Raw genomic sequence first — 12991 nt, forward strand, 5'->3', positions numbered from 1 at the left:
CCAAAGGATAAAGTGGCAGAGATGTCCTTTTTTTTTCTTTTTCTAATTGAAGTATAGTTAACTTACAATGTTGTGTTAGTTTCAGGTGTACAGCAAAGTGACTCAGATATATATATATATATTTTTTTTTTCTTTTTTTCAGATTCTTTTCCCTTATAGTTTATTACTAAATATTGAGCATAGTTCCTGATGTCTTCTTATTCACGCCTCGCGTTGTTATTTCGATGGTTTGGTTTTCCACAGTCTCTCTGTCCATGGTCATTCTGAGGGTGCTGCCTGGTGGTGGAAGATGGTATCCTTTCCAAACCCTTTGGTGGCCTCAGAGTTAACTTAGAGCTTCTGACTGGGCACATGGCAGTGCGTTTAGACACAGTCCTCTTGCTGAGATGTGTTCCAGGAGCAGCGCCCCTACATCCGGACCTACAATTCAAACTCCAGCTCCTGCTTCCAGTCTCCTCCAGTCCCCACTCCTCTGGGTGAGCTGAAACCCCCCTGAGGGCTCTCTCCCCTCCTGTGGACACCAGACTGTGACCTTCTTGGAAGACAGTGGTGCAGTGCCAAGTTCAAGTCCTGGGTTCAAATTCTGGCTCTGCTATTGACTAGCTGGGTCTCCAAGATAAAAACATGGCAGGGACTGTGATGGTTCTAATGAGGCAGTCGCTAGGAGACTGTTCTGCCAGTTCCTTCCCACCTTCCCCACCCCTCAAATAATAGCAACTAGCAAGAAACTACAGGAATCTAACAGACCCTTAATCCACTAACCCCCTCTGCAGACAATGCAAAGGAACAGGCTGTGCAGCATCGTGGGTAGGACCTCTGGCTCCAGAGAGGGGCTGCCTGCATCCAGTTCCAGCCCCCCCACCCCCTACAAGCTGTTCTTCCTTAGCCTCAGTTTTCCCCTTGCCTTGTAGATAGGGTTGTGTTATTAAATGAGGGACCATACGTGAAGTGTTTGGCACGGTGCCTGGCACGTTGTAAGTGCTCAATAAACGTTAGCCATTGCTATTTTTGTTACTGTTGCTATTGTCTGCTTTAGAGAGGGCCCCCTGGCATGCTGGGTATTGGCTGGTGCGAGTGAACTGTGCCAATAAAGCCAACCCCGGCCAGAGATGGATGCTTAATAGGATGTATGGCCAGCATCTGCCGCGCCCTCCCCGGTTGCCGTGGTTACTGACCTGGGCACCTGGTTCTCTCTCTGTTGCTGGTGCCTCTCCAGCTCAGGTCTAGGTGACGCCATTCCAGCCTGGTGTCGTTCCATGACTGCTTCTCTGCGGTCCCCTCCTGGACGCTCTGGTTTCAGTTTTGCTCCAGCTGAGCAGAGGCAGACCCCACAGGTGACAGAGTGAAGGGTGAACTGGAGGGACCAAAGGCCAGGTGTTGGTTGAAAATCTCCAGGGGAGGCACGGTGAAGGCTGGAAGGGCACGAGCCATGGCAAGGGAGAGAGGACAGCTTTAAGAAGTGTTCTGAATTTAGAACTAATAGGATGTGGCATTCTAACACATGAAGAGAAGAGAGGAAGTGAAAAATAAATGATGCTTCTAACTTGAAAAGCCCTATTCTATTCTTTCTAGGCTTTACTCAATGGATCGCATCAATTCCTGTGACTTTAAAGACCGTTTCTAGGCTGATAATCTCCGAATTCTCAATTCCTTGAGCTCCAGCCTTGCCCCCTTCACTTGGATGTCTCTGGAGGCATTTCAAACTCAGCATTTCCAAAATGAAACTCCAAAAATGGCTTGCCTCCCTCACTCCCACATTCTTTTCTCCATCTCAGTAAATTGCGCTACTCTCCCTTGTGTCCAAGGTAGAGCATATGAGTGTCATCCTCCATGCCTCCCTTTTCCCCATCCCTTGTATCCCACTCACCAGCAAGTCCCATCATGTGCATCTTGGGACTACATCACAAAGGAAACATACCACCTCTCTCCATCTCTACTGCCACCATCCAAGGCCAAGCCACCACCCTCTCTCACCTGGGAGACTGTGAGTCCACATTGGGCTCCTGCTTCCACTCTGGCTCCAAATTCCAGCCATTTGTTTTAGGAACACAAATTTGACTGTTCATCCTCTTACCCAGTGATTTCCAACTGCACTTAGCATGACAATCACCACCATCCCATGGCTCACACTTTTCTGTCCTGGATCTCACCTTCATCTGACGTCCCGCCTCCCATCACTCTTCTTTGGCCTCACTGGCTTCCTTGGGGTCCCCGTGACGTGCCAAGTCTTTCCTTCTTTGGGTCCATCGTGGTTCCCACTGTCATCTTTGCACGGCCAGCTTCTTTTCATCCTTCAAACTTCAGCCTAAGTGTTCCCTCTCAGCTCCCTGCCCAAGACCTAAGGAGACTCAACATCCTTCTCGTCATCCTCTTTATTTATTTTTATTTATTTATGGCAGCGCTGGGTCTTCGTTGCTGCATGTGGACCTTTCTCTAGTTGCGGTGAGAGGGGTCTACCCTTCGTTGTGGTGCGCAGGCTTCTCATTGCGGGGGCCCCTCCTGTTGCGGAGCACGGGCTCTAGGCGCGTGGGCTCAGCAGTTGCGGCTCGAGAGCGCTAGAGCGCAGGCTCAGTAGTTGTGGTGCATGGGCTTCGCTGCTCTGAGGCACGTGGGATCCTCCCGGACCAGGGATCGAACCCGTGTCCCCTGCATTGGCAGGCGGACTCCCAACCACTGCGCCACCAGGGAAGCCCCTCATCATCCTCTTTAGCCAATCATTTCACTCAGAGCACTCACTGTTCACAACTTGACATTTTCACTTGTTCATCTTGTTCATTGTTTGTCTCCCCCACTGGAGTGGCAAGCCTATAGGGCAGCCTGGCACAGAGAAGGTGCCAACAGGCATTTGTTGAATCGATGAACAGGTGGCTGATGGGGCTATGCGCTTAAGGAGCACAGGGGGCCAGGAGAACGCTGATAGTCAAGGGGTGGCAGAGGGGCTGTCAAGGGGACTTGAGACCAAGGGATAGGGAGGTAGTGTCAGTAAAAAGAGAGGAGTACCACATTGGTAGGGTATACTTTTGGCTGCAGGTAACAGCAAAAGTGTCCAGTGGTGATGTAGACAAGAGGGATTATTTTTAAAAATTAAAAAATTAAAGTATAGTTGATTTACAATATCGTGTAAGTTTCAGGTACACAGCACAGCAATTCAGAATATATATATTCTTTTTCAGGTTCTTTTCCCTTATAAGTTATTACATAATATTGAGTGTAGTTCCCTGTGCTATACAGTAGGTCCTTGTTGGTTATCTATTTTATACATAGTGTGTATATGTTAATCCCAACCTCTCAATTTATCCTTCCCCCCACCCCCTTTCCCCTTTGGTAACCATTAGTTTGTTTTCTGTGTCTGTGAGTAAGAGGGATTCTTTTTCTCATGGTTGAGATGGTCAGTAGCAAATCTCCGGTCAGTGCCACTGAGGTCCTTTTGATCTCCCCTCAGCTTCAGGCATCACATCCTCACACGACTGAGTTCAAAGACAGAAAAGGGAGCAACCTGGGCAGACATTGTCCTCACGGCTCCCTCGTATTGGTGGGGGTGGGTGGTGGTAGAGGGGTTGTCCCCAGAAGACCCCCATTTATCTCCCCCTATATCCCGCTGGTCAGAAAGGACCCATGCTGCCCTTGGACCAGAAGCTGTGCCCATCTTGCTGAAATAAAAGAATCTCTTTCCTGTCCTTGAACTAAGCTGGGATTCTGCCAGCGAAGGAGAAGGGAAATGGCTTTGAGTCAGCAACAAGCAGTGCTAGCCCCAAGTACATCTCACAAGGAAGAGTCTTTTCCGTTGGCTTCACTGCTCCGGAGAGGTCAAATGGGATGGGTGTTGAGAAGTGGCCGCTGGATTCGATGCTTGTAGACTATTTGTGGCCCTTGAGAGGCAGTTCCCATCGAGTAGCCGGGCTGGGCTGCACCCGGCAGGGGCTTAGGAATCCCTGGGAGAAGCTCAGGAGATGAAAGTGGGCTACCAGGAAGTTTGGAGTTAAAGCGAAGAGGGGGGATGGGACGGTCTCTGGGCACAGGAGGCAGACACAGGAGGTCTGACTTTTCATCCGGGACAGACTTGAAGATGTTTACAGGCGGAGCAAAAGAAGCCAGCAGGAGAGGGAGGGTAGGGATTTTGAAGCAAGATGGGGTCGTTGATTCCTGTGCTCTGAAAGAAGTATGGGAATGGGATCAGTGCACAAGAGGTGGTGGCTGTTACTGGAACAAGTGGGGAGGCTTTTCTGAAGAGACTCAGATGCCTTCTGAGACTGGGGGGAAGGAGGAGGGAAGTGGGGAGGATGGTGAAGACTCCCAGGAGAGACAGAGATTCCTTATTTTCCTTGATGTGACAATGGGCTCACTTAGAGATTGAATTCATGATATTGATCTTTCCATCAACCCATCATTTTAACATCTGATATAATAGACTCTAAAGAGACAGATCACGTTCCTGTGGTCGTACACCGGAAGGTCCAAGGACAAAGCCTATCCCTGAGTTTTCTTGTTCAGATGGACGCAGCCACCCAGGACGTGGTCAGGGGCATGGCTATTGCATGATGCAATCCAGAGGGTGGAGGTCACTTCACACACAGCATGGAGCTGCCAGATCCTGTAGCCGACGGGCAGCAGGGCGGAGAGGGAGAGTCCTGGGCTGCACACAGAGGATTTGGGAGCCAGGTCAGGGTCCCCCACTTACAAGCTGGGGTTCGCGGGCATCTTCCAAGCCTGAGCTTATCTGCTGGGGGGTGGGTTACGGTGCTTGTCTCCTCCCTCCGCTGCCCACAGTTATAAAACGTGCTGGCTTCTCACAGGGATTAAGGGAATGCCTTCTTGCCCCGTCACCGCCCCTCTATGGGGAGTTTGGACCCTGCTCAGTAGCCCCTGGAATAGGATGGTACTTCCTTCCCCGTTAGCCCTGGCCTGTCACTTCTGAAATCCTTCCCCTTGTGTTTCACGGGATGATGGCGCAGCGCCCAGCTCGTAGAACTGGGAGCCAAACCTTCTCCTCTGTTTACTCAGATCGTAGCTATGGCTGCCGCAAAAAGCAAACAGCAGTTTGACTAGATGCATGAACTCAATATTCCACAGCCTCGGAAGCTCGTGTCTGCTTACGCAGGAGGCATAGCACACAATATTATGTTGAAGTGACTAATAGCCCCAACAGAAAAAAGAATGCATTTTTAAGAAAAAATTCTTAGCAGGAATGTTCAGATGCTGAGTTGGTAAGACTGACACTAGTTCCGTGTGTCTCCTCTTCAGAATCTCCTTCCTGTCCATCCCCATCACATGCTGCCTCGGGGTGTGGGTTCTGAAGGGGACATGTCTGCCGTGTGGTCACCCTCTTTACCAGCCCGTGGGGGTAGGACTTTGGGCTCCACACACGTTCACGGAGTCGCTGGGGGAGGCTGATGCTGGTAAGAAGTGAGGAACAGAATCATTTGATCCCATGAAAGCTGCCATGATTGGATGAGTCCTGCGCATTGGCTGGGTCGCCTGGACCCCACTCCGTCATCTCTAAAGTGGGAGTAACGATAGTTTCTCCAGCACGGGATGGCTGTGGAGAGTCAATGAGTTTATACCTGTGAAGTGTTTAGGAGGGTGCCCAGAGGCAATCAGCGACTCAATCAACAAACACAGAGCGCCTGTAACTTGTCCCTGTTGTGCCCTGTGGGAAGGAAACCCCAGATGCGTCTATGCCCTCGAGGAACCAGCATCTATCTGGAGAAGGAAAATTGGACACTGTGGACATCAATAGAGAACAGTGAGGCCCGGGGGAACAGCCTTTCCTGTAGCGAGGACGTCCTGGAGGGTGAACAGCTGCTGGGTGGGGTGCGCTGTCAGCCAGCCCTGCTTAATCTCTTGGCAGCCGAGGCAGGGAGAAAGGAGAATCTGGTATTCATTGTGTGGCTGTTTCTGATTTCCTTCTGCTTTTGAGATCCTCTTCTGAGGGAGAACAATGGCCCCAGAGGCTCAGGCTTCCTTGGCCAGGTACCCGCCAAGCTCTGGGGGAGGCAGCGCCCAGAAGGAGGCAGCAGCCAGCCGGGCACTCGCAGGCGGGTAGCGTTTCATTCCCGTCTTCTGAGAATCTCTGGGGACACCGGGTTTTGGTGGCTGGTTCAAATCCCAGCCTATTATTAATCATTATATCCCGGGGGCTTTGAGTGAGTCCTCCCAATCTCATTTACGAGTATTCTTTTAAAACTTTCTCTATTTGACAAGGAAGAGCAGTCCTTCCTGTACCACCAGGAAGGCAGTACCATCAGAGGCTGAGTGAGCAGAGGGGGCCGTCGAACACATGGGACTCCCTGTGGGCTCTTGATTTTGGAGCCACGAGGTTGCTCCCTGCCACTGTGTCCCCAGCGGGAGGTGGAGAGTGCAGGGTCCTCGAGCACATCGTCCAGCCCACAGACCAGCGCCTGGGAGGGGTCCTCAGCGGAGGACCCCGGGGCTGGCGTTTCCCCAGCTGGTGCCTCGTAAGGCCAGCTGGGGGCAGAAGGCCGAGGACTGTGTCCAAAGAATGGGGTGGGGTTTCCTCATTCCTCTCTGTCATCACACTTGGCCTCTTATTTGTGGATTTTAGTTCATTTAGCGGCCTTGCTGGATTACTCTTTCATCACCAGAAAGCAGAGAGAATCCCAAAGTGACTGACCCACATGTGGAAAGGGGCAGAGACAGCCGGAGGGCCACTGGATTACGATCTTCAAGTCTATTGAGAAAGAGGCTCTGAGTACGGCAGGTCAGCGTAAGAGGAGGGAGGGGGAGGCACAGCCCTGCAGGGGCTCGGGCAGGGGTCAGCTGTCTTCAAGATGTGACAAGACCAGGGCAGGGTTGCCCAAGCTTAAGTCACTCCAGTGCCATCATCACAATTTCTGCCACATCCACATGCCATCGTATACTATTTGTTTAATAACTGTCTTTAAATAGATTTATTTTAAGAACCGTACTTAAAAAAAAAACCTTACATTTAATTAGAAAAAAAAAATCTTTATGTAATTACCATAAATGAAACCCAGAATTTTTCTAATAAGCACTGAAACAAGTTCATAACCGTTAAAGTAAAAATATTCGTCATCGGGCTTCCCTGGTGGCGCAGTGGTTGGGAGTCCGCCTGCTGATGCAGGGGACACGGGTTCGTGCCCCGGTCCGGGAAGATGCCACATGCCGCGGAGCGGCTGGGCCCGTGAGCCATGGCCGCTGAGCCTGCGCGTCCGGAGCCTGTGCTCCGCAACGGGAGAGGCCACAACAGTGAGAGGCCCGTGTACTGCAAAAAAAACCAAACAAACAACGAAACAAAATATTCGTCATGTACCACTAAAATTTTGACTGCCACCCAGAGCTTTGCGTAAGTTCTTGGTGTAGGCTTTCTTTTTGAAATTTATTTTTATTTAACAATTTTTTAATTGAAATATAGTTGATTTACAGTATTCTGTTAGTTTCTGGTGTACAGCAATGTGATTCAGTTATATATATATATATAATTTTTCAGATTCTTTGTCAAATATATATACATATATATATATACTTTTTCAGATTCTTTTCCATTATGGTTTATTACAGGATATTGAATATAGTTTTCTGTGCTGTACAGTAGGACCTTGTTGTTTATCTATTTTATATCTGTTTTGTACTTGTTAATCCCATACTCTTAATTTATCCCTCTCCCCCCTCCCCCCTTTGGTAACCATAGGTTTGTTCTCCATGTCTGTGAGTCTGTTTCTGTTTTGTAAATAAGTTCATTTGTATCATATTTTAGATTCCACATGTAAGAGATATCATATATTTGTCATTCTCTGTCTGACTTACTTCACTTAGTATGATAATCTCTAGGTCCATCCATTTTGCTTCAAATGGCATTATTTCATTCTTTTCTTTATGGCTGAGTAGTATTCCACTGTGTGTATATATATCTTGGTTTTTACACACCAGGCTTTTACACACCAGGGGGTCCACGTGTGTCTGAGGGGGGTGAGGTTGACATTAGCTACAAGTAAGGAGCAGGGTGATTTGTGTTGACTTGTGACCCCATAAAGATGCTCCAGGAGAGCAACTGCTGCTTGACCAAGGTTTCCCCAGGCCCCATACCCGCATCTCCAACATGGGAGAATGACAGTGTCTCCGGGGGAGGATGGACTGAATTCATGTATTCACAAGGTATTTAGAACAGCGTCCAGTGCACAGTAAGGGCTCGACAAGTGTTAACGCCCACCGTGACTTGAGAGATGCTGGCTGACGGCTCTCGGCTGCCCTGGGCATCCCATCGCCTGTCTTCCTGGAGACAGGGCCAGGACTGACATGGTCTTGGGGTTCCCTCCCCCTCTCATGGTCTCTTGCTCTGTAACTTCTCCACTGGGACAGGTGTGGCCCGGTGGCCTGACCATCATTTACCTCATGATTATAGGATTAAGTTAGGATGCAGTCATGGCATTAGTCAGCATGAAACATCCCCGTTGGAACTGGTGGTCATCTGTGTCCACTGGAGGCTCTGGCATGGCTCCCGGGGACAGGCACTCATGGTGGATCTGGGTCTGCACCTCCATCTGAGCAGCCCCGTGTTGTTTCTGGAATGGGACTCACAGCTTGGAGAAAGAAACGAGCTGTGGGAAGCAATCCCAGGTTCCCCGGTGGGACTGGAAATACTGCTTCAGGCCCTGGAATTTTACTTTCCTGTTTGGCCTGGCACTCGTCCTCCCCTCCCCCAGCCCGCCACATATTCGTCTCGGTTGCATCCTCTCCCTCCCCCTCTCGAATCCGTTTCCTCATCTGTAAAAGTGGAGGTTGCGCTAGATCGTATCTGAGGCCCCTTTGAGCTTGAGAAAGCTATGATTCACCTCTCAGCCACCCCCTCACTTTTCCCGCGGGCCTCCTGATTGACACTGAGAAGAAAGGTAGGAAGGAAAAGAGAGAAACAGGGAGAGCCGTGCATCCTACAGTGTAGGCACCGGCCCCCACGACACAGAAGTATCCGGTCCAAAATGTCAGTAGTACTGAGGCTGAGAAACCCTGCTTTAGGGAAGGAGAGCCAGAAGGAAAGAAATGATTTAAAAGGCAAATGTATAACAAATGCGCCCGAGATGATAAGTGATTAGACAAATGATCATGAAAGGGAAAATTCAGGGAGCACAGGAAATGCATGGGAAAGAGGTGTATAAATGGGGAGAGAAAACGTCGCTAGGGTGGAGAAGGATGTGTTTGTAAGGTGATCACGGTGTGGGTTGTGAAAGCGAGCTGCTGGCCTGAGAGTATAAACCAGCGCTGGGGGGATTGCCATCCCCCTTCCTTGGTCACTCTGGAAGATGCCGCTCCTCTGCAGCTCCTCCTATGGAATTTCAGCAGTGCAGCCAGTCAGCAATGGTGCCTGTTAATGCCACCGAGTGGCTTTAAGGTAACAGGTTGGATGGTCCGAAGACTTAGGCAGTCATTACCGTGTGAGCGTTATCATGCTTCATTTTTTCTGTGAGACCTTTGCTCCTCATTGAACTAACAACCACTCAGTTCTCTCCAGCTCGAGAGGAAGACACCAGGAACACACGATGAAAAGAAATTAGCATAGAGTGTATTCATGACCGCGGGGGTAGGTAAACATTTCTAAAAGAGAACACCAAAAGCACTTCTAACTATAGAAGAAAAATGGCTACATTGGACTGTATCAAAATTAGGAGGCTCTCTTCATAATAAGGTACCATGAAAAACATGAAAAGACGAAAACGCTAATTCAAAAAGATACATGCACCCCAACGTTCATTGCATCACTATTCGCAACAGCCAAGACATGGAAGCACCTCAATGTCCACCGACAGAGGAATGGGTAAAGAAGATGTGGGTATATATGCATGTATCTACAATGGAATGTTACTCAGCCATAAAAAAGAATGAAATAATGCCATTTGCACATACATGGATGGACCTAGAGATCATCATACTAAATGAAGTGAGTCAGACAAAGAAAGGTAAACATCATATGATGTCGCTCATATGTGGAATCTAAAAAAATGATACAAACGAACTTATTTACAAAATGGAAATAGACTCACAGACATGGAGAACACACTTGTGGTTACCAAAGGGGAAAGGGAGGGGAGGGAGAAATTAGGAGTTTGGGATTGACAGATAAACGCTACTATGTATAAAATAGATAAACAATAAAGCTCTACTATATAGCACAGGGAACTATATTCAATATCTTGTAATAACGTAGACTGGAAAAGAGTCTGAAAGAGAATATATATGTGTGTATATGTGTGTGTGTGTGTGTGTGTGTGTCTGAATCACTTTGCTGTACACCTGAAACGAACACAGCATTGTAAATCAACTATACTTCAATAAAAAATAAATTTTAAAAGGCACCATTAAAAACATGAGAAGGCGAGTCTCAGTCTCAGAAGAAGATGTCTGCAGTACATGTAACTGGCACAGTAGTCATTTCCAGAGGAAATGAAGAGCCACTATAAATCAGTAAGAAAAAGGCGAATGACCCAATAAAAACTGGGCAAAAACCTCACGGACACTCACAAAAGAGCGTATCCAGATGGTCAAAGAAACTATGAAAAGGTGCTCAACATCATTACTCATCAGGAAAATGCAAATTAAAACCACAGGAAGCTCCCACTACACAGCCACCAGAATGGCAAAACTGAGAGCGAGCCCCAGGCGTCACTGAAGACAAGGGGCCACTGGGACCCTCACGCATTGCTGTGCGGGGTGTAGGAACGGCACAGCCGCTTAGGAAAATTGTTGGGCAGATTCTAGTAAAGCTAAACCTTTCCCAGGCTAGAACCCAGTAATTCCACTCCCAGGTACACAAACCCAGTGCCTGAGCTGACAAAAGGATACGTACAGAGTGTTCAAAGGAGAAATTCCCTGGCGGTCCAGTGGTTAGGACTCCGTGCTTCCGCGGCAGGGGGTACAGGTTCGATCCCTAGTCGGGGACCTAAGATCCTACATGCCACGTGGTGTGGACAAAAGATTAAAAAAAAAAAGAAGAATGTTCAAAGGAGTTGTCTCCAAATCCCATCAACAGAAGATGGGACATAGGTTGTGGTACATTCATACAAGGGAGTGCTACACACACAACCATGACAGAAGACACATTGTCTGAGTCCATTCGTATGAAATTCAAGAAGAGGCAAAGCAAAGATATGGGTCAAATCATGGTCGTAGCTGGTGGGCATATGGATTGAGATGTGCAAGGGGGAACTTTCTGGGCTGCAGAAATAGTCTGTCTCTGGACTGGGGTGGTGGGTATACATGTGCATATAAACGTAAATAATTATCAAGCTGTCCATTTAAGATGAGTGAGTTTTATGTACTTTATATATGTTATGCTTCGATTAAAAACAATGAAAAGACGCAGATTCTTATGTGCAAGTGAAGTAATAACAACAGTAATAATGTATTGAATACCTTCTATGTGCCAGGTGCTTTATACAGATTATTTCACTTCATCCACCCAAACTCACCTGTCGGCCAGGGATTATTCTCATTTTACACGTGAGGAAACTGAGGCTTCGAGAGGTTCACTAGCTTGTCTGAGACTCACAGCTAGTAGGTGCCGGGGCCGGGGCTCGAGCTCCACAATCCACGCTCTTGCCACTCGGCTTGGGATCTCAGAGTGATTCTTTTTTTTTTTCCGGTACGCGGGCCTCTCACTGCTGTGGCCTCTCCCGTCGCGGAGCACAGGCTCCGGACGCGCAGGCTCAGCGGCCATGGCTCGCGGGCCCAGCCGCTCCGCGGCATGTGGGATCTTCCCGGACCGGGGCACGAACCCGCGTCCCCTGCATCGGCAAGCGGACTCTCAACCACTGCGCCACCAGGGAAACCCCCGTGGAACATTTTTGAGTAGGGAGGTGTACGAGGAAGCCCGGACGTGCACACCCACGTGGGAGGGAAATCGACTCGGTCAGGAGGCCAGTGAGGAGAGAAACGTGCGGGTCCAGGTGGAGATGAGTTGGGTGCACCTCAGGGTGGAGGTGGTGGGATGGAAGGAAGGTGCAGGTAGATGGGGAAGAGGGTGAAGGAGTCCTCAAATCTGGGAGCCACTCTTCTGAGTTTACGAAGCAGGGAGAAAGTCAGTTTGGAGATGATGAAAGGGATTCCTTAATGGCTAAGACCAGAGGGCGTGCATCTCATCCCGCCCTGGTTCCGCACCTCCTTCGGCCTGCTATTGGCACATTCTCAAGAACACACTGTCCTCTTCTGGCCTCAGACTTGCACAGGGCACCCGAAGGACAGACACTGGCCTTCTACAAGCTTCCTTTCCACCCTTGCCACACGGGAACCCACAGAGGGAGGCGTGTCAAAACCCAAACAGATCCCACAGCGGAATCGTTTCCCTATAGGCCCCTCCCCAAAGTAAGAGTTTGTTGAGGTGCTCTTCCAAGGGGTGGGGGGACCTTTTTTGTTCAGCCTGTGAAAAGTTAACAAAAGGCCTCCCGATTTTATGGAGAGATGCAAACAGTGTTTTGAATAAAAATCCCTTTGTTATTGTTGTTTTACAGAGCTGTAGCCGCGGCCAGGAAGAAATCCGCCCCCTCTGAAGGCTGTTTTTGTGACTGTTCTTGGGAGCATTGTTCTAAAAATGGGAAATTACATATCACTGTGCCAAAGGAAACAAACACCTGCAATTAAAGGAATACCTTCCACGCGGTGGCTTTTAGAGTCCCGGCCGGCTCTGGACGAAGGGCTGCTGCACCAGTTCTTTTTGGTGCGTTTCTTCACTTCTAAGGGAATCGGGTTTGTAACCAGAGTGGGCTTTGGCAACGATGGGGCTCGGGTGGTGGTCCTTCACTTATTCACTCAGTAAACATCTATCAAGCATCTGTGCTGGGTCAGTCTTGGTGGTTTTCACTACTCCCTTCCCTGGCGTTGTTAAAATTACTGGGAGCGTTGGCTACGGGCAGCGACTTTCTGACACTGTTTTTCAGAGTCAGTGTTTGACTTCTGCCCCCAGATGATGAGGTACCAGAGAGAACACCAACTTCTCTCCTTCCTCTCCTTTCTTCCTCCCCTTCCT

At 49.0% G+C, this 12991-nt stretch overlaps 1 protein-coding gene across 1 annotated transcript in view; it reads left to right on the top strand.

Moving 5' to 3' along the window:
* Positions 1–12991, top strand: part of AHNAK (AHNAK nucleoprotein) — an 81648-nt gene extending 68657 nt beyond the window's left edge. Inside the window, exon 6 of the mRNA XM_070046107.1 lies at positions 12477–12991. Within this exon, the coding sequence (XP_069902208.1) occupies positions 12477–12484 (8 nt within the window). The 3' untranslated portion in view covers positions 12485–12991. The remainder of the gene's footprint in view (positions 1–12476) is intronic.

Source organism: Globicephala melas, chromosome 8 (genome assembly GCF_963455315.2).
Source record: "Globicephala melas chromosome 8, mGloMel1.2, whole genome shotgun sequence".
NCBI lineage: Eukaryota > Metazoa > Chordata > Mammalia > Artiodactyla > Delphinidae > Globicephala > Globicephala melas.